At 47.4% G+C, this 22,021-nt stretch overlaps 2 protein-coding genes and 1 gene segment (V, D, J or C); 2 read left to right on the top strand and 1 right to left on the bottom strand.

The window, feature by feature from the left end:
- Positions 1 to 3,287, top strand: part of LOC126958314 (T cell receptor alpha chain constant-like) — a 55,888-nt gene extending 52,601 nt beyond the window's left edge. Inside the window, 3 exon segments of the C gene segment in view lie at positions 832 to 876; positions 1,760 to 1,867; positions 2,739 to 3,287. Coding sequence covers positions 832 to 876; positions 1,760 to 1,866 — 152 coding nt within the window.
- OXA1L (OXA1L mitochondrial inner membrane protein) overlaps positions 1 to 22,021 on the top strand; it is a 240,727-nt gene that overhangs the window by 13,849 nt on the left and 204,857 nt on the right. The window lies entirely within an intron of this gene.
- The window catches only part of DAD1 (defender against cell death 1), a 330,697-nt gene continuing 324,378 nt past the window's right edge, over positions 15,703 to 22,021 (bottom strand). For all 4 annotated transcript variants that reach the window (XM_050796653.1, XM_050796656.1, XM_050796654.1 and 1 more), the window contains exon 4: positions 15,703 to 15,924. The gene's annotated coding sequence lies outside the window, so the exon portion shown is untranslated. The remainder of the gene's footprint in view (positions 15,925 to 22,021) is intronic.

Genomic DNA, 22,021 nt, shown 5'->3' with positions numbered 1-22,021 from the left:
CACCACACCCAGCTAATTTTTTGTATTTTTAGTAGAGACAGGGTTTCACTATGTTGGCCAGGCTGGTCTCAAACTCCTGACCTCAGGTGATCCACCCGCTTCAGCCTCCCAAAGTGCTGGGATTACAGGCGCGAGCCACCACACCCGGCCTGCTTTTCTTAAAGATCAGTCTGAGTGGTGTATGGAGAGTGGGTTGTAAGCCAAGAGCAGAAGCAGAAAGGGAGCAGTTGCAGCAGAGAGATGATGGAGGCCTGGACAGGGCGGTGGCAGGGAGGTGGCCAACACCATTCAGGTTTCAAAGGTAGAACCATGCAGGGATGAGAAAGCCAAGAGGGGATCAAGGAAGGCAGCTGGATTTTGGTCTGAGCAGCTAAGTCAATGATAGTGCCATTTTATTAAGATGAAACCAAGGAACAAATTTGGGGTACAAGGATCAAAACTTTTTGGAACACATGAAAGTACCTGTTTATACTCTTTACGGCCCTTGCCACCGTGTATGCCTCACTGCCTCCATTGGACTCCAGAATGAAGCCACGCAAGAGCAGCGTCTATGCATGATGGCACCTGTGGCCTATGTCATGCAACATGTACTTTGCACAAACAGTGTATATTGAGTAAATAGAAATGGTGTCCAGGAGCCAAGGTATCAGTCCTGCCAGGGCCAGGGGCTCTCCCTAGCATGTGCCCATGTGCTGTAAGTTCCCTCCAGATCTCTCCACAAGGAAGCATGGAAAGGCTGTAGACGTTCACCTGCCCAAGAACTAGGAGGTCTGGGGTGGGAGAGTCAGCCTGCTCTGGATGCTGAAAGAATGTCTGTGTTTTTCCTTTCAGAAAGTGTCTGTGATGCCAACCTGGTTGAGAAAAGCTTTGAAACAGGTAAGACAGGGGTCTAGCCTGGGTTTGCACAGGGTTGCAGAAGTGATGAACCCGCAATAATCCTGCCTGGATGAGGGAGTGGGAAGAAATGAGTAGATGTGCGAATGAATGATGAGGAATGGAAACAGCAGTTCGAGACCTGCCCAGAGCTGGGTGGGGTCTCTCCTGAATCCCTCTCACCATCTCTGACTTTCCATTCTAAGCAGTTTGAGGATGAGTTTCTAGCTTCAATAGACCAAGGACTTTTTCCTAGGCCTCTGTATTCCTTACAACAGCTCCACTGTCAAGAGAGCCAGAGAGAGCTCCCGGGTGGCCCAGCTGTGAAATTTCTGACTCCCTTAGGGATAGCCCTAAACTAACCGGATCATCCTGAGGACAGTTTCACAGCCAAGAGGTTTTGCCTTCTTTCAAGAAAAGCAACAGTACTCACATAGGCTCTAGGCAATGGTCCTGTCTCTCAAGAATCCCCCACCACTCCTCACACCCACCCTGGGCCCATATTCATTTCCATTTGAGTTGTTCTTACTGAGTCATCTCTCCCGTGGTAGCGGAACTCACTAAGGGGCCCCTATGGACCCCAGGGATTGAAATGATAAATTCTGAGCAGCTACCCCATCCCCAGAAGGGCTCGGAAATAAAATAAGAGCCAAGTCTAGTCGGTGTTTTTGTCTTGAAACACAAAATACTGTTGGCCCTGGAAGAATGCACGAAATATGTTTGCAAGGGGATATGCACAGAAGCTGCAAGGGAGAGGTGATGCAGGAGCCGCAGGCCTCCCCCACCCAGCCTGCTCTGCCTTGGGGAAAACCATGGGTGTGTCCTGCAGGCCATGCAGGCCTGGGACATGCAAGCCCATAACCGCTGTGGCCTCTTGGTTTTACAGATATGAACCTAAACTTTCAAAACCTGTCAGTGATTGGGTTCCGAATCCTCCTCCTGAAAGTGGCCGGGTTTAATCTGCTCATGACACTGCGGCTGTGGTCCAGCTGAGGTGAGGGGCCTTGAAGCTGGGGAGTGGGGGTTAGGCACGCGGGTCTCTGGGTGCACCCTAAGCTCTGAGAGCAAGCCTCCCTGCAGGGTCTTGCTTTTAAGTCCAAAGCCTGAGTGAGCCCACCAAACTCTTCTATTTCTTCCTGTTACAAATTCCTCTTGTGCAATAACAATGGCCTGAAACACTATAAAACATGCTCATTTCAGCCACCTCAGTTGAACTTCTCCCCTATGAGGTAGGAAGAACAGAAATGAAGAAACTGAGGCCACACAGCTAATGAGTGGAAGAAGAGAGACACCCGTTTACACCGCATGCCTTGTGCTGTACTTCTCTCACCATGTGACCTAAAGGGACCCCCAAGGCCTCTCCTCATGTCCTCTCTCCCCATATGGCCCTCTTAGCTCAGTAGAAAGAAGACATTACATTCATATTATACCCTAATCCTGGCTAGAGTCTCCACGCCCTCCTCCCCCAGGGTCCCCAGTCATCTTGCTGACAACTGCATCCTGCTCCATCACCATCAAAAAAACTCCAGGCTGGGTGCGGGGCCTCACGCCTGTAATCCCACCACTTTGAGAGGCAGAGTCTCCCAAAAGTAACTGTAGTCCCAGTTACTTAAGAGGCGGAAATGGGATGATCGCTTGAACCCTGCAAGATCAAGGCTGCAGTGAGTTGTGATCACGCCACTGCACTCCAGCCTGGAAGACAAAGCAAGATCCTGTCTCAAAAAAATAAAAAAATAAGAACTCCAGGGTCCATTTGCTCCTAGAACTCTACCACACAGCCCCAAACAGAGCCATCTCCATCACACCCCTAACAGTCCTGGGTCCTCCTCAGTGTCCAGCCTGACTTCTGTTCTTCCTCATTCCAGGTCTGCAGGATTGTAAGACAGCCTGTGCTCCCTCGTTCCTTCCTCTGCATCGCCCCTCCTCTCCCTCTCCAAGCAGAGGGAGCTCTCCCACCCCCATGGAGGAGAAAGCTGCTACCACCTCTGTGCCCCCCGGCAATGCCACCAACTGGATCCTACCCAAATTTGTGATTAAGATTGCCGAAGAGCTGCCAAACACCGCTGCCACCCCCTCTGTTCCCTTATGGCTGCTTGTCACTGACTGACATTCACGGCAGAGGCAAGGCTGCTGCAGCCGCCCCTGGCTGTGCACATTCCCTCCCGCTCCCCAGAGACTGCCTCCACCACCCCACAGATGATGGATCCTCAGTGAGTTCTCTTGGGCTCTAGGTCCTGGAGAATGTTGTGAGGGGTTTATATTTTTTAAATAGGGTTCATAAAGAAATACATACTATTCTTCTTCTCAAGACATGGGGGGAAATTATCTCATTATTGAGGCCCTGCTATGCTGTGTATCTGGGTGTGTTGTATATCCTGCTGCCAATGGCTTCATTAAAATGGTTTGGAAGAGCAGAGACTGTGCCTCTGTTTGACTGGGTTTGGTTGCAGTCATTTTCTGCTTGCTGGTAATCACTAGCTGGGCAGAGAAAAACCAAGGCATTTGTCTATGATGCGGTCCAGGAAGCCTCATTCAACAAGCTGCCTAAGTCAACCTCTTCTTGGAATAACCTCTAAAAGCTTCCGCTTAGCAGGCTATGCTGAGGGCCGGGAAAACCCACCTACCGGCTTGGGCCCCTTCTCTTCCACTCTCATGCCACGCCACGGGACCACCCATAACAGGAGCCCATACACATGGGTGGCAGTGACCTGCAGCAGACAGGGACCACACAGCAAGTGTCCCCAAAATGCCACCCACGTCTCCTGCCCTCCAGGAGCATTTCCTTTGCCTCTCCTCTCAGACTGGGTTTCCACTGAAACTGCATTGTCTCACAAATTCATGGCTGGGGACCACCCACCACTCTGCTGCCTGGCCCAGCCCCACGCCAGCCCTTTGAGGTGCCCAATCTGACAGCAGGAGCAGGGTTGAGAGGAGGCTGTGGCCCCAGCAGGACTTTATGTTCCCACCATCCCGGATGTGAGAATGAGGAAAAAGGAGATGAGTTGTCTCCCCACGAGCCCAGAGATTTGACCGAGGAGAGTCGATGCCCTGAGCTCTCCCCTGGAAGAAAAGACATGGGGCTCCCTGGGGTCCACAGCACACTGTGCTCTCCCTCCTGAGACTCCTGCTGCCAGAGCACCTTTCCCCAGGGTCAGGGATGCCGAGCGGAACACAGCTTAGAGACCACTCCCCCATCCACCCAGCAAGCACAGCTACCAAGACCCAAAGCTGAGGCTTACCAACGCCCGGGGGTGGGAGAGGGTTCCATCCCTGAATACCTCCATGGTTCCCCTATGCGTCTGACCATCCCAGCCAGAAATACGTAAATCCTCTCAGCTACAGCTCAGGCCTGCTTTTTTTCACAGGGAAGAAGCTACAGGTTGAGTATCCCTTCTCTGAAATGCATGGTACCAGAAGTGTATCAGGTTTTGGATTTCTTTTCTTTTTGAGTCGGAGGTAGAATATTAGCCTTATACTTACCAATTCGACATCCCTAATCTAAAAATCTGAAATCCAAGATGCCCCAGTGAGCATTTCCTTTGAGCATCATGTGGGCACTTAAAAAGCTTCAGATTTTGGAGCATTTCACATTTCAGATTTTTGAATTAGGATACTTAACCTGTACCAGCTTTAATAGGTGACCTAGAGCACACCCCTGCCCTCTACAGGCTTATGTGTCGCCACTTACGAAATGTCGGGTAGGACTGGAGGCTACCTCCCACTCCCTGCACCGCTGATTCTGTGCCCCCTGTAGAATTAAGAACCAGTGTCCCCTCTCCTGGTCAGCCCTACTGAGGGGAGTCACAAAATCCCCAGTTCTTTCTAAGCTGCCCCATCTCTCACCTACATCCAATCCCCTTAAAGATCACCAAAGGGAAAGGGCTCAGAACTCCATCACAGCAGGGCCACCCTCACACATGGTAGGACTGTAGCACCTTCACAAAGGTGGGGTTTGCCACCTTTGGGGAACTCTGGGGGGCCTCTACCTCCTCACCAGTCTGACACAATGCCAGAGATTCCACCATTGGGAATTTCTTATAATTAAAGCATTCTCTTCCCTGTATTAAATGAAAATGCCCCTGGGAGGGTTAATAGAGCAAGCCTTTATCAACCATTAAAAACTGAGGGCCAGTTAGTTTCTCTTTCTTTTCCCCCTGAAGTGGTAATTCATTTTGCTTTGTAGAAAAAAGATTCAGGCGAGGGAAGTGTGGGTGACTGGGGAGGCAGGTCTGCTCTTTTGAGTTGGCTGCAGTGACATGGAGGTCATAGGGCTGAGGGAAGGAAACAGGAGCCTGGAAGGCAGTGAAGAGGTGAAAGATAGACCCCTGCAATAATCTTAGAGGCGACCCAGACTGCAGGAGACCTGCAGGAGGCCTGCGGGAGCCTGTGGAGGCCTGTGGAGGCCTGCCAGCCCAGTGCCCTCAGAGAGCAAGGACAGTCACTGGTCCCCCAAGGCCTCCCACAGATCTATGCAAGGTGATGCAGCAGGGGCTATGGACCCACCCACACCCAAGCAAGGAGGCAAGATGACAAGGCCAGGGCAGGTAGGGAGCCATCTGGAGAGCGGGCTCAGCTCCACCCTTGAGAAATTTCCATCTAAATCCAGGAGATGCTCTATTCAGCAAGAACCTTCCCTCACGTCTGAGGCTGTTAAACCTAAAGCCAGTTAGGGCAGAGGTCAGAGGGGTGGACCAGGAGCAAGTGGGTTGAGGCTGAGCAAGTGTTGGGGGTGGGGCCAGAGACTCCATCCATCTCCGACTGCTCTGCTCACATGTCTGGCTCCGGGCCCACCTGGGATGTCAGAGGGAATTAGAGTGGCCTTGTGAGAAGGCTCAGCAGAAGGGCTCCTGTGCCCACTGGGCAGGTCAGCACTGAGCCTAGCACCACCACAATAAAGCCCCTCAGTGCAGAGGGCCCAGCTATAAGGAACTGGGCATTGCTTGGCCTGGAGGGAATAGGAAGCTGAGGAGACCTGGAAACACAGTCATGAAGAGCCCAGCCGTGAAGACCCACAGACCCTGCGAGCCAGGGCCATGGGCTGCAGCTGCAGCTCTACCAGCCTGGACCCAACCTCAGGCCAACATCCCAGCAGGGAACAGCTGGGATTACTAAGGCCAGCTTTAGAAGGGACTTCTCTGGACACATGCCCTACTGTCCCAAAAGACTTAAGCACAGGCCAGTCCCAAAGGCATAAGAATGGACTAAATGAGCTCTCGTGGCCCCAGGCCTAAGATTCTAGAGGACTCTCTGAAACTTCACTCGGAGACCTGACCTCTGAGGGCAACTGGAGTCACAGCCACTCAGGCGAAACGGCAGACTACGCAAGCACCGTGTTTCAGGAGCGTCCTGGTGGGGTCTTTGGCTCTGACAGAGCAACCCCTCTGCTGTTACCCTTACTGGGGGCAGCCATCTGAGTCTTAAGGGTTTGCTTATTTTTTAGGTCCAAACATAAAATTCAATTCCCCTGGGATCATGTATACAGACAGACCTATAGCACCTTATTATCAGGTACCATCCTGGTGGGGAAGTCCCCTGGCCTGTGTGCTCTGTGGGACGGGAATGTTCCTTGTCATCAATGTGTCCCCAGGAACTAGAACAGTGCCTGGCACACAACAGATGCCATTAAATAAATAAGTGAATGACTCCTGCAGTTAGGCTCTGGGTGGGGGGAGCTGAGTGTGAGGAGTGGGGAGTACAGGAGAAAGGAAAGTGGGGATTAGTAGAGGAAGTGGTCAGGTGAGTCAATGTTTCACAGTTTTGCCAAGAGCTAAAGTAACTTGTCAAGAACTTCAGAACAAGCAAAACCTGAGTGGCGGCCCCTTGGTCAGGGCAGCCCCCAGGCAGGCACACATCTATCCAATGAAGCCTGGAGGACAGGGACTGTGGGAAAGCATACAGGGTAGCTGGGAGTCTGACCTCACTGTGTGACTACACCGAGGTCCGGGGCCAACAGTCACTTTATGTGGGTTCACCTCAGTTTCTCCATGAGTCCTACTCTAAAACCCATCTACCTCCTTGATCCATGTGTGGGAAGACGAGCTTCTGACTGGGATGAGTCTGGGGGAGCAAGCACATGGAGACCCAGTGCTGTCATTCTGGCTGCGGGAAGGCTGCAGGACCACCAGCGCCCTGCGTCTGCGTCAAGGCCCCCTGGGCAACGCGGTGAGGGGTGGGGGGTGCAGGCCTCCTTTCACACTGAGACACACATGCCTGAGGCCTCTCTGCGTAGCACACATAGAGCTATCTTTTGCAATTAATAAACAGGTCAGACATTGAGTCAGTAGCCACAAGTAGAACAGGAAGTGGAAAAAGTCTCCCACTTCCCTCCAGGTGTTTGGGGGCTGGGGCGGTCCCCTCCCATTTCCATGATGTCATGGTTACCAAGAGGGGCAAGTAGGGCACCCTTTGAAGCTCTCCCACAGAAGCCACATCCTCTGGAAAGAAGAGTTAAAAATACTGAGTTAGAGATAGCATCGTCCCAGGCCACGTGCCGAGGGGAGCAGGCTGTGCCGTTACACCACCCGCCAGCCGCAGGTGCAGCAAGGCCAACACGCCAGGCTGGGAGGGGCTGCCGGCCCCTCTGTGACTTGCACCGGGCCCGCTGCCTGCTGGGGCGGTGCTGCTGGCCCCACTGCTGAGCCGCCTCCCTCACCGCACCTCTGCTGCCCCTCCAAACCAGCCAAGATCAGACCTCGATCTCACCTGGTTAAGTGCTTACTTAGTACAGGACAGACCCTCAGGGCTCTCCTGGGAGGGAGGGATGTGGGGAGGCTGTATCTGTCCCCACACACAGCTAGGGCTGATTCTCTGAGGGACCCCCTTCAATAGCCCCCCCTTACCCTGATGTTTGTCCATTAGGTGATGGCCCTAATGGACGCCTTGATGGACACGTCCGGGACCCAGGGACCCGGAGACCAGGAATCTGCAGGTCTCCGGGAGCCGCAGAACCTGAAACCCAAAAATACCAGGCTTGATCGCCGGCTCTTTGGTAGTGTCGCCATCCACCCGCATGGGGGCAGCAGCGCTCCACCAAAAAGACCTCTCCTCCCTTTGTTAATTCTGGAGAGAGAAAGCCCCCAAGGTTTAAGAAAAGCTCTTTTCCGAGGAAAATAAAAGGGCAGGTGACTTTTATCCCACAAATCCCTGCCCTGTGCCCGTCACTTTGCTGGGCGCAAGACCTGTGTTATCATGTCACATCCCCACAGAGAGGAGGGACTGGGGGCTGGGCCGGCAGCAGGGGGCGCTGCTCGTCCGGGATCGTCAGACCCGCTCCACCTGGAGCCCTGCAGAAAGTGCAGAGGAAGGGCTGGGGGCCCGGAGGAAGCCTTGGATTCGGAATTAGGGTGGCTGGCGTCCGGAATCCACCAGTTCATAGAGCTGTGCCTTTGGCAGGTCACTAATCGCCCACCGCCTCAGTTTCCCAGTGGGCCCAACTCTCTCTCATGGGTAATTTAAGAACCAGGCTTTCTTTGGCATTGTATACCTGCCACGTGCCAGACTGTGTCGTGCTCTGGGGATTCAGTCTCTGTGCAAACTATGACCCCATACAGATGAAGTCCAAGAACAGGCAAAACGCATCACAGGTGATAGAAATTAGGGCACTGTTTGCCTCTGGGGTAGAAGGATAGATTGAAAAGGGGCATGAGGAAACCTTCAGGGGTGGTGGAAATGTTCCATATCTTTATCTTGGGTGATGGCTAAATGGGGTGTGTGTGTGTGTGTGTGTGTGTGTGTGTGTGTGTGTGTGTGTGTGTATACACATCTCAAATACATCATTAGTGCATTTTCTTCTATGTAAATTATGCCTCAAAAAAGTACTGCTCCCATTAAATACACACACACACACACACACACAAACACAGAGTTTCTGTCTTCAAGGAGCTAACAGTCCAGTGAGTAGTGGGTATGAAAGAGATGTGTTAACGGCTGCAATCGCAAGACAGAGGCTTTTGTTATTATACTATCTTCTGGCAGGAGTCCTCAGGCGGGAGGCAGGAGAACCAGTTGTTTGTCCCTAAGTGTCACTGCCCCTCACGAGCCTTCTCTCCTGGGGCCTTTAATTTTTCTGAGTCCCCACGTGTTATTATTCACATAGAGATAAAAATACCTGCCCACCTATTCTCAGTGTTGTTGAAGGGATTGAAAGCAATCATGGGTGTGGAATGCTTAGTAAACTGAAATCCCAATGCAAATATGAAGTGGGAATGCATCAGAAAGCCCAGAACCATGACCTGAGTGAGATGGGTTGGGCTGGGTCAGATGGCACTGCCATACTGAGAAAAAAGTGGGCTGGCTGCGGCTTCACGCAGCCCAGGACAGCTCAGAACTCCCCAGGCCCTGCCGGTGCGCTGGTGTTTCTCATAGTATGTGGCCACCTCTCCAGTCACTTCGGCCCCAGGAGCTTCTTGTTACACCGTGATTTTGTCACTACCTCTGCAGCTTCCCGCCTCCTGCTTCCGGCTTCCGGAAGGAAGCGCGTGATGGAGAGGAAATGACGGAGCCAGGAGGCAGTGGTCAGGCAGGGCCGAGTTTCTGACAGAAGCCAACACTTCTGGCCCCACAGTGCTCACAGCCTCCCTGACTCTCCTCACCACATCACAGCTGAAAAGGCTCATGTCTTATCTCTCCTCTCAACCCCTGGGGGCTTCTCTGCTTTCAGAAGGACCCCCTGGGAGCCCCTGGCAGGACACATCTGAAAGCACGGAGCCAGACCTCTGCAGCCCCCTCCAGCGGGCAGGTTCTGTGGGTAGCCATCTCCTCGCAGGCCAGAACACCCCACATCACTCCAGGAGGGTTTCGCCACCTTTGAGAAGAGAGGAGTCCAGTGTCTGTTTGCTCTGGAAACGTGGGCATGTTCCCATTCCAAAGGCGACAGGATCCGAGGGGGGGATCATTCCCATTTTCAAAGCCTTCCTAAAATCCCACTGAGCAGTGGGGAAGAGTGCAAGTCTACCCTTTCCCTGAACCGCCCACATGAAATTTAGCAACAACAACAAAAAAGGAAAATATTACAGCAAGATCATGTAAGCGTAAGAAGACAAGGTTGGCAGGACCTAAGTCTGGGTAGATGAAGGAATATGGTTTACATAATGGGGAGCACCTAGTCTCCATTTCATGCTTCCAGCCTTGATGGGAGGAAAGTAGGTAAACCTTAAAAGGGACTTCTTTCCAATGGAGGCTGCAAGATTCTATTTTTACCAACCTCTAAGGTGTCCACCTTATCCTTGCTGACCCAAGTTATTCCAGTGACTTACCAAGGGACATGGGTGGAACGACATCCTTATCTGGACTCCTTATTAACAATACCCTGCATCTGTACAACACCAAAGCAAACATCACCTCTTTTGATCAGAATGATAAACCCAAGTGGTAGAGTATTCTCTCCCCTTTTACAAATGAGATGCACATGGAGCGGCTTGCACAGGATCACGGTGAACTAGGCCCTGACCCCACCAGACTCATATCCCAGTCTTTCCACCAAACTCGGTGGACTCAGAAATACCAAGTGGTTCCAGATTCAGCCATCAGAGGAAGGAGCATGAACTGAGTGGCATTCCGAGGCCCCCAAAGACTAAGTGTCTTATTTCCTGCCTCCGTGGCCCTTCCCTCTTTCCGACTCTGCCTGCATGGAGTTGATCCCCCTTCAGGATAAGATCAGAATGGCAAAGCAGAGTTCTGTACCCTTAGGAGGCACTCCCTCAATAAATATCTGATGTTGCCAGGCGCGGTGGCTCATGCCTGTAATCCCAGCACTTTGGGAAGCCAAGGCGGGCAGATCACTTGAGGTCAGGAGTTCAAGACTAGCCTGGCGAACATGGTGAAACCCCGTCTCTACTAAAAATACAAAAAAATTAGCCAGGTGTGGTGGTGGGCGCCTGTAATCCCAGCTACTCGGGAGGCTGAGGCAGGAGAATTGCTTGAACCCAGGAGGCAGAGATTGCAGTGAGCCGAGATCACGCCATTGCACTCCAGCCTGGGCAACAGAGCAAGACTCCATCTAAAAACAAAACAAAAAAAATTATCCACTACTTAAGCATATGCCAATGGGGATAACTAAAGTAATATCCAGACACACTCCCCATGGCTGGTCCCTTCGCTGACTCTTTCTCAGCTGCCAGATCTCAGCCTATAGGTTACCTGGTCAGAGAGGTCCTTCCTAACCACTCTAAGCAGCTCCCTCCCCAGCCCCATTTACTGTCACATTGTATTGTTTACTTCTTTCCTTTACTCCACTCACAACAGAATTATTTCATTTATGTAATAATTTGGCTCTCTTCCCTACTGGAATTTAAGGCTCAGAAAGTGAGGCGCCTTGTCCGTTCTGATCACTTCTGTAGCACTTAAGGTAAGCAAAAATTGAAAGGGGTAAAACAGAAAGAATAAGCTCTGCCATCAGATGTCTCTTATTTATACCCTGACACTAGATTGGGGTTAAATGTGGATAATCATTGAAGCTGTTAGACATATGGGAGCTTGCTAGCCTTTTGACGTGTGTGTATATGCACACATGAGGGAAAATTTCACTTAAAAGTTAAAAACAAAGTTGTTTATCCCTGGGTTTTAACAGTCCTGAATAGCAGGCCTCAAAGGGGGCTCCTAGGGAGGTCTCTCCCCTTCTCCCAGGGACAGCCAGGCCTGCCATTGGCCACCACAGTGCTTTAGCTGAAAGTCAGTGAAATGGATATGTAGCTGGGGGAGAAAAGCAGTATGTCGTGGAATCCTCAGAGCTTCTGGTGAGTGCTGAAAGGAATGAATGACACATTTGTAGAGCAATTACATTAACATGTTTTCACGTACGTTTTGTTGGGATAACCACAGTATGAAGTATTATTATCCCCATGCTTATTTTATGATTTATCTCGTTCAAAGCCTAACCCAAATGCTTTCAGCTAGACAGAAATAAGATTCAAACCTAACACTTGCTGAGTCTCCATCTCCTCATCAGGAAAATAAGAATGCCACCCACCTCCTTCATGCAATGATAGGGAAACGTAAGTAACAGGAGGGTGCTTAACAGTTTGCCAGACACGTGGCCCACGCTCACTCACTCCTCTCACTCACTCCACGACAGGAAGGGCTGTGTCTTATCTTTTCTAATGCCATGCACTACCTAGCACAAAGCCTAAGTGTGTAATTATTTGCTAAATTTTAGAGGCAAAAGGTCAACAGACAGTAAGTGGCAGAACAAGTCCTTGAATCAACACTTCCAGATCAAAGTGTTTTCCACAATACCAGGCTGCCTCTCTGGTGGTTTGAAAATACTTTTTTAAAATCCCATTGACAGAACTTGGACCTACCTATAAATTCAATGTAAGCAAATAAAATACTTTGTTTAGTCCTTCAAAATCTTCCTCCCACTTTTTTCCTATTCCCTCCTCTAAGATCCTTGTTCTAGAAAGTGTTTTCTCCCACAGGAGAAATCCATTTTTTATATGTGTTAAAAACTTTTAAATAAACTGTAGTTATTAAGTCATTTCACACTCAAACTTTTATTATAGACTCCCAGAGCCGAGCTGCAACCCAACAAGACAGGAGAGCAGCAGAGTCTCCCGCTAAGTTTGTAAACAAGCTCCCTGGCCTCTATAACCTCCAACACCGGGGAGCATGGCTCTGTGACCTCCCCAAGTATTTTCTAGCCATCACAACAAAAGTGTTTTGAAGCCCAAGATGAAAGGATGTGATCACAAGAGGCCGAAGGTATAGGCTGCTAAGAGAAGAAAACAAGAGAGATGGTTTCCATGTGATAGGGGCCAGGAAATGTGTGGGCAGGAGGTGCTCAGGGCTGGGCTTCCCACCACTGCAAAGAATGGCAGGGAATAGACTTTCCACAGTGTTTGTGGTGAATGGCTTCCGGCCCCATAAAAGAGCACAGAAAACAAAAATAAACCACCCCACAGAGGTGTTAAGCAAGGGGAAGCAGGAAATGCTAGGGTCTACCTCACTCTCCATGCAGTAGTCCTCAAAATCAACTCCTTCAACATACTTCAGCTGAAAAAACACCAAAGAATCAGAAACGCAATGGGGCTTGGGGGTGTGTCTTTAAGTTCGAGACAGGGTCTCGCTCTGTTGCCCAGGCTGAAGTACAGTGGTGCCATCATGTAGTCTCTACCTCCTGGGCTCAAGTGACTCTCCCAACTCAGCCTCCCGAGTAGCTGGGACTACAGAGGTGCACCGCCATGCCCAGCTAATTTTTTTTTGTTTTTGTACAGACAGGGACTCACTGTGTTGCCCAGGTTGGTCTTGAACTCCTGGGTTCAAGCCGTTCTTCCACCTTGGCCTCCCAAAGTTCTGGGATTACAGGTGTTAGCCACTGCACCTGGCGTTTTTTCGTTGTTTCATTTTTTTTTGTTTTTTGTTTTTGTGACTAAGTTTCGCTTTTGTTGCCCAGGCTGGAGTGCAATGGCACAATCTTGGCTCCCTACAACATCTGCCTACCAGGTTCAAGCGATTCTCCCGTCTCAGACTCCTGAGTAGCTGGGATTACAGGCACAAGCCACCACGCCTGGCTAATTTTTGTATTTTTAGTAGAGACGGGATTTCGTCATATTGATCAGGCTGGTCTCCTGACCTCAGGTGATCTGCCCACCTCGGCCTCCCAAAGTGCTGGGATTACAGGCATGAACCACCATGCTTGGCCTTTTAAGAACAGGGTCTCACACTGTTGCTCAGGCTGGAGTACAGTGGCTACTCACAGGTCCACAGTTAATTCTTCAGTACGTGTGAAATTGAGAACCATAAAGCAAATCAACAGAAGCATAAAAACAAGAGTTACCTATAATGAGCCTTTAACTAAATCTAATCCCAAGACTTCTAAAGCAGTCTGTAGGTTTTACCCCTGAAGCGAATATTGAAAAGACACACCAAAGATGAATGTTTCCTGTTGATGGTAACTGGCTTGGGTAAATCACAACCTCTGAGACCACAGCTGACCTGGCAAATGGGAATTTAATACCTGTCCCATGTACCTCAAGATCATTATGAAAAAATAAACAAAACCTGTATATTAAAGACTCTGCAATTACAATGTCTTCCTTCATAAAATTACTATTATTCCCAGTTTTCAACCCATGTCTCAAAGTTCAGATGCTTATCTTATTCAAAATTCCAATTTCTCTAGACTAAAAATTATCCAGAAGCCTCCTGATAAGGTCTATGACATCTGTATATAAAACAGATTAGGCCAGGCACGGTGGCTCACACCTGTAATCCCAGCACTTCGGGAGGCCAAGGCGGGCGAATCACCTGAGGTCGGGAGTTTGAGACCAGCCTGACCAACACGGAGAAACCCCCTCTCTACTAAAAATACAAAATTAGCAGGGTGTGGTGGCACATGCCTGTAATCCCGGCTACTGAGGAGGCTGAGGCAGGAGAATTGCTTGAACCCAGGAGGCAGAGGTTGCAGTGAGCCAAGATCACACCATTACACTCCAGCCTGGACAACAAGAACAAAACTCCGTCTCACATACAAAAAAAAAAAAGGCAGATTAAACTGCTCAATCATATCTCGGTGAACTAGTATCACTTAAGAATGGCAAACCATGACCCACATAGCCACAGCCAATTTTCGTCAAGTGACAGCGGAACATAGCTATGCCCATTTGTTTAAGGAAAAGCTTGCTGACTCCTGACTCAGTGCGTTATCAGTTAGGCAAAGAGCTAATAAGGAACATACAGGCCCAACTTTTTCACCAATTTCCTAGGTAATCTTGAGACACACCAAAATGTGAGAACCACTGCTCCAGATCAGGGCTTCTCAAATCTTATTGTCCACATAAATCACCTGAGGACCTTGTTAAAATGAAGATTTTGCTTCTTTAGGTTTGGCGAGGGGCGGGGGGGGGGGGGGGTGTGAGGCCTGTGCTCTCAGGTGATGCCAATACTGGTAGTCAATGACTACATTTTGAGTAGCAAGAATCCAGAGCAGTGTTTCTCCAATTTGCTGTGCTCTGGAATCACCTGGGTAGCTTTACAAACTACAGATGCCACCCCAAGAGATTTTTACTTAATTGGTCTGGGGTGTGGCCTGGACGTTGGGATTTTCTTTTTACATTCCCCAAGTCATGCTAACGTGCAGCCAAGTTGGAGAAGCTCGCAACTCATCATTCTCGGTAGTTGGCTAAATTTAAGTAGTGGCATTCTCAACATAGCTTGCACCCCATATATAGCAACCCGACAGCACCCAAGATGAAAACAGGGCTGCGAGCATGATACACATCGATAAGCCCAGACTTCAGCCAGCAGACCTACGTTCCACCCAAGCTTTGTCATGAACTCTGATCTTAAGCAAGTCACAAATCTGAGTTTAAATTTACTCACCTAACTAATGAGGACAGGAACCCCTAAGGTAATTGCAAGAATAAAATGAGAGAATATTTGTGAAGGTGCTTTGGAGAATATCATATCTTATAAGTCAACACATACATAACCCCCATTTTTCACTCTGTTTACATTGCCTAAGAAAAACATACTTCACTTTTACCACTAAAACATGTTGAAACAGATGTAAATGTGGAAGCACATACTTAGTTCAATTTCTGGCAAAGTGCTTAATGATGCAGTTCTAGGAACGCACTGTCATAAGAGTGGAAGCACCTGTAATAATCGAAGGATTAGTAAAGGATTACCTGCTCCAGGAAGAAGACAAAGGACTGCCATTTCCCAGGGTTGTCAGCACTGCCTTTTGCCATTAACTTCAAATACACTTAATGAAAACAAGGAGGCAGGTTCACAGATGTAAGTTACCAACTCATAGAGTTCAGCACAGAGGACTGAAGGGAAAAAAAGGATTCTGATACCAGTAAAGAATAAAAACAGAGCCAGAGGCATAAGGAGGAGTGGCATGGAGTTCTTTAATTAGGAAGGCAAAAGGTTACATTTAATGAAAGGCAGGTTGGATTAATAAATGTTTGTTAGAAAGTTGTTCTGACACAGAGTGAACTCTGGGCTTTTCTCCTGCATAAAAATCAGAGCTAGTGCAAATCTGAAGAAAATCCATGTGTCCAACAAGCTGCCATCTCCAGAACTCTTATCCAGGAAATTCAAAGAGTGAACCTAGAAGAAAAAAGCAGCAAGGTTAAATGTCTTATGATACTAGAGACAGGGCCCCAAATCCTTCCATCTAAATTCTAACCCACAAGACAGTTATGGGGTTCCTACACTCAGGACAATATTTAAACCAGGCGAGAAAAACTAGAAAGCAGCAAGTATTTCTCACAGAACATTTTATGGGAGTACTATCCAGAAAAATTAACGTTCAAAACTGAATTTCAAGCACACCAAGGCAAAACCAACTAGGAGCTGGGAGACGTGTGTTCTAACTCCAGCTCTACCATTCATTAGCCGCACGACTTCACAAAAGTCACTCTGACTTCCCTGGCCCACAAATTCTTTGAGGTGAGAGGGTTGTAGTTCAACCTAAAGAGCTTTCCGGAATCTAAAATGCTTATAAAGCACAGATTTCCATTGGCGGGGAGGCAGGGTAGGGAGTAAGGATTCAAGAAAGAAAGAAAAATTCCCAATCTCAGCTGTAACAAAGGACCAAAATACAAGAAATAATTTAGTTTTCATTTAAAGATAAGTTTATTTTTGGCAAGAAAAAGGTGAAGAAAGAGTAACCCCAACAGAAGTGGCTACATTGCTGCTAGAGCCAAATGGAACTGAGATCTGTGAGTTGTGAGGTGGAACCCTCACCACAAGATACAGGCTTCCTTTAGTCCCTCAAAGCACAGCCTCGCACCTACTGGACTCCAGCACGGGTCTGGCTGGAAAACCTCCGGCCCTAGGGGCTCCACTGTCTCCAGCGATAAGCAACTGATTTTCCCAGTGTGCCATAAAAATACTGTAATCTCCTATGTGTACCATGACTCAAAAAAGGCTGGAAAATACTACCTTTCAGAAGAACCGGGCTGCCCCAGGAGGTAAAAGGGCACTACCTTATTTGGTATATTGAGTCAAGTAAGTAACCTGGAGATTCTGGCATCAGAGCTTAAAGGAGAGATTTTAGACTTTCAGCCAGAATGCGTTTATTTCACTAACAATAGTATTTAGAGAAATGCTACATAATTGCAGAACATTGCTGAATCGGTGGTATTATAAGAAATGTGTAAAACAGCGAGCAGTAACAGGAAGCAAAAGGTGTTCATAGTGCCAAACAAAACCAAACAGACCTATTCAAACTCAACTATTCATTCCATCAAATTTCTTAAAGCAAACTCTCTGGCAATAGACTATAAACCAATGCAACATTACAGTTTTTTTCAAGACAGATTTTTGTGCTTATTGTCCAGGCTGGAGTGCAATGGCGCGATCTCGGCTCACCACAACCTCTGCCTCCTGGGTTCAGGCAATTCTCCTGCTTCAGCCTGCTGAGTAGCTAGGATTACAGGAGTGCACCACCACGCCCAGCTAATTTTTGCATTTTTAGTAGAGATGGGGTTTCACCATGTTGGTCAGGCTGGTCTCGAACTCCTGACCTCAGGTGATCCACCTGCCCCAGACTCCCAAAGTGCTGGGATTACAGGCGTGTGCCACCGCGCCTGGCTACATTATAGTTCTAATGGCCAAGGTGAGAGAGGACTAGAGCATAAAGCCATTTTCAGGGAACAAAGCCTTGACACTTTTAGAAATATAAAAGAAATCCTAGTTTAGTACAAAATCAAAGTTTCAAGATTTTATGATATTAAAACATTTAAATATAAGATGCTGAGGCCAGTCCACGTGAAAGGCAAAAATTGACTCATGAGAGTAAGTCTCTTTGACAGTGGTTTTCAGAAAATCCTATTTACAAAGATCTGCTCCCCCTCTTTTAAAGCAGATCTATTTACCAGACACTATTCTAAAAGCAGAGGTTCTAGGATTCTTTGAAATGTTAGCTCACATAATTGACTATTCAACAGCTAAGAAGAATGGTTTCAACTGTTAACCAGGGCATAAAGGTTTCAGGAAACTGACTAATAAAATCTCCTCCCCTGATATCAAGACATGCAAAATGGAAGACACCTACTGAGAAAAGTTAGCGTGGCTTCAGTCTATTTCACCTGCGCAGAAAAGACAGTGCCATTTAATCAGTTTGTTGTAATCATCTTAAAAGAAAGCAAGGCGGCCGGGCGCGGTGGCTCAAGCCTGTAATCCCAGCACTTTGGGAGGCCGAGACGGGTGGATCACGAGGTCAGGAGATCGAGACCATCCTGGCTAACACGGTGAAACCCCGTCTCTACTAAAAAATACAAAAAACTAGCCGGGCGCGGTGGCGGGCGCCTGTAGTCCCAACTACTCGGGAGGCTGAGGCAGGAGAATGGCGTGAACCCGGGAGGCGGAGCTTGCAGTGAGCTGAGATCCGGCCACTGCACTCCAGCCTGGGCGGCAGAGCGAGACTCCGTCTCAAAAAAAAAAAAAAAAAAAAAAGAAAGCAAGGCATAACACAAAGAACTGTTAAAAATGACTCTGTAGAGATAGAAAAGATAATGCCAGCCAGGGTCATTTCTATTTGGAATCTGTATTCTTCTCCAGCAATATCTCTATTCAGACACTAGCAATGGGCAGACAGGTTCAAATACTGATTTTCCTTCAAATTCATCTCATCCTGGATCCTCGTCAGTTTTCTAATTAAAACTGAAATTAGAAATAATGTGAATCAAAGACCATTCTGCAGAAATTCTAGGTTTACAGCTCAATTTGAATCATCAGTTTTAGAAGGCACAGACTGTATATTTCTAAAAAATGAAAGGAGCTTTAGCGATCAGCTTCTTTAATACTTTCATTACAGAGATGAGAAAACTGTGACCTGACAGTGTTGACAAATTTGTCCAGAGCTCTGCTGTCCAACACCACAGCCATTAGCCACAGGTGACTATTTAAACTTAGTCAAAGTTAAATTAAAAACTCAATTCTTCAGTCTGTTAGCCACATTTCAAATGCTCAATAACCACATGTGGCTAGTGGTTACCATAACGCACAGTGCAGACCCTGAATGTTTCCCCACTGCAGAAAGCTCTATTGGACAGTGCTGGTCCAGGATCACCCTCAGTAGCCAAAGTCAGGTCTCCTGACCTGCATTCTCCTCCATTTCTCCTGGACCATATTAAGTATGGCCAACTATGCAGAAACATTTGAGATAGCCGGCCTTCATCCTTTCCTATCAATCTCTCCCAAATTTTTCCCATTTAAAAAAGAAAAGCATCCAGTCTGATGGTTCTGATAAAAATTTAAAATAAATAAAAATTTCTTAAAAAGAAAAGCAAATTTAACATTTTTAATGAAAACCCTCTAACATGACATATATATAAAGCCATCATCTGAAAGTCCTAAACATAACAGGAAGGAATATAAAGGTTCAGAGTCCAAATGTCTGTTATCCAGTTCCCCCTCAGTCACTTATTAGTTCCAGGGCCTGGATACATCAACCTAAGTTTCACCAAGGTGTAATTACCTAGGTGTAAAATGAGAATACTACTATTTGTCTATCTCCACATCACTGGGTAGGAAGGAAGAATCACATGAGCTGATGTATGTAAAAGTATATGTGGAACGTATGTGAATCCTACAAGCTTGTTAATGTGGGAACTATAAGACATTTTACAAAGGTTTATTCTTGTAAAAGGTTTCATACAAATATGTGCATCTAGTTATAATCACATTTAATTTTCTACCTCCTATAAATTGATAATGGGAATCTAAAAATATGAAAAAGCAACAATTAAGGAGAAAACAGAAAGCAAAGCCCAATTGAGGAGCCACAAAAACAGTACAATCCTGAAGAACCATCAAGAATTATGCTGAGAGGCATTAACAGTGGCAAGAGACTTTGATGAACATCCAGGCCAATCCTCTCATAGTGCAGACAGAGAAACTGAGGCTCAGAGGTAAGTTTATTTGTCCATTCAACTAGTTAACAGAGCAAAGGCTACAATACAAGTCTTCTGATTTTCTTTTTTTTTTTTTTTGAGACAAGGTCTCACTCTGTCACTCAGGCTGGAGTGCAGTGGCATGATCACAGTTCACTGCAGCCTTGACCTCCCATGCTCAAGCAATCCTCCCACCTCAGCCTTCTGAGTAGCTGGGACCACAGGCACACACCACCACGCCCCTCTAATTCTTTTGATTTTTGGAAGAGGCAAGGTCTTGCTACATCGCCCATGCTGGTCTCAAACTCTTGAGCTCAGGCGATCCTCCCACCTTGGCCTCCCCAAGTGCTGGGATTACAGGCCTAAGTCACCGCACCCAGCCCCTACTCTGACTTCTTGTCTCATGCTCTTCCCCACTCCACAGCCTCTCCCATGAATCTCTGCCTTGGCTTTTTTTTTCTTTCGTAGCACTTTCCATGTTTTAGCATCCAAGTAACTTAATAACATAACTTTTTCTTGCAGTTAAAAATTGTTTATTTGGTTGGGCACGGTGGCTCATGCCTGTAATTCCAGCACTTTGGGAGGCTAAGGCAGGCGGATCACAAAGTCAAGAGATGGAGACCATACTGGCCAACATGGTAAAACCACATCTCTTCTAAAAATACAAAAATTAGCCAGGCATGGTAGCACACGCTTGTAGTCCCAGCTACTGGGAGTCTGAGGCAGGAGAATCGCTTGAACCCGGGAGGCAGAGGCTGCAGTGAGCTGAGATCATGCCACTGCACCACAGCCTGGGCAACAAAGCGAGACTCCATCTCAAAAAAAAAAAAAAAAAGAACAAAAAAGGTTTATTCATTCATACACTCATTCAACAAACACACACTGTTACTGTTCACAATTGAGTCCAGTGGGAGAGAGAAGAAAGTGAATGAATAGTTTCATAACAATGTGATAAGTGCAGCATTGGAGGTATGCAGTAGACTAAGGGCCCGGAGAAGAGGCTCCTATGCAACCTGAGGGGTGGGAATGACTTGGGTGATAGGAGTCATTCATCCAAACTGGGAGGATGGAGAAAATAAGGCAGTAGAGTTAGGGCAGCAATGATATTCATAAATACAATTCCATTTCGATATTCTTTTTTTCTTTGGTAGTCTTAAAAAATAGACCAAATATAAAACGGAGTTCAATAAACAAGTAGAGTCATCAATTAGCACTTTTTAGCAAATAAAAAAGTAGATTCAAAGTTTTAAGAATGAAAGGTAAAGAACTAATCTCAGAGCCAGGCACTGTGACACACCTGTAGGTCCAGCTACACGGGAGCCTCAGGCAGGAGGATCACTTGACCCCAGGGAGTTCCCAGCTTGGGCAACATAGAAAGACCCCATCACATAAAAATATATATATAATTAATCTCACCTCCTAAACAGAGAAAAATGAGTTGAAAAAAGTTATGATGTGACTACCTCAGAAGATTTCCTACAAATTTAGGACAGTTCCCTTGGAGAGAGCTTATTTGGTGGCAGGACCTAATTCAACATAAGGTGGAAGTATCAAAGAGAAAATAAAATAAAAACTAAATGGGGCCCTCCACCAACAAAAAATTAAAGATTATTGCCAGTAGGAGGTCACTACTGAGTATAAAAGATGTAGAACAAACCAAAAAAGGAAGCTCTCAAACTGACGAGGTGAAAAAAAGAAAACAAAGGGGAAACCTGAGGGTCTATGTGCACAGTCTTGGTCTTCCCCTATGAAACAAAATCTAGGGCCACTTTAGGGTTCTATGCCCTTTTGTTCCTAACTCGACATTGCCCCCTTCTGGCCAGAATGTAAAGCAACCCCCAACCCAGCATCTAAGCCCACCTGGACCTCTGCTGCCCCTCAATGACTGGAAAGAAACTAGGTTTTATAACACAGGTATCAGTAGCTTCTTCCCCCAAATTCAACTCCTCTTATGTTCTGTGGTAGTCTCTCAACACATGAAACATACAATCCACTAGGTGGCAGCAAAGCCTACAGAATAACATCAAGATCCCCTTCCAGAGGTAATTTTCTAGATTACTATACTTAACTGAATTCGAAAAGCCAACACAATTGCATGTTTGTAAACAGTGTTGCCAGTCAGTTTAAAATGTTCTGCCCAACCCTGTAGCCCCCTTGTTCCAGCTAGGATCAAACACTGAATTTTTTAAGACATGGGAGAATGGTCTCCATTATAAAAACAAAACAATGCTAACCAGGCACAGGCATTTGGCAGCTATCTTATCTCCCTGGGAGTTGAGCACATTTTCAAGCACGGTTTTGTCCCT

The sequence above is a fragment of the Macaca thibetana genome, chromosome 7 (assembly GCF_024542745.1).
Source record: "Macaca thibetana thibetana isolate TM-01 chromosome 7, ASM2454274v1, whole genome shotgun sequence".
Taxonomy (NCBI): domain Eukaryota; kingdom Metazoa; phylum Chordata; class Mammalia; order Primates; family Cercopithecidae; genus Macaca; species Macaca thibetana.
Note: the sequence above shows the minus strand (reverse complement) of the source record. Positions and strands in the feature narration are given on the sequence as shown.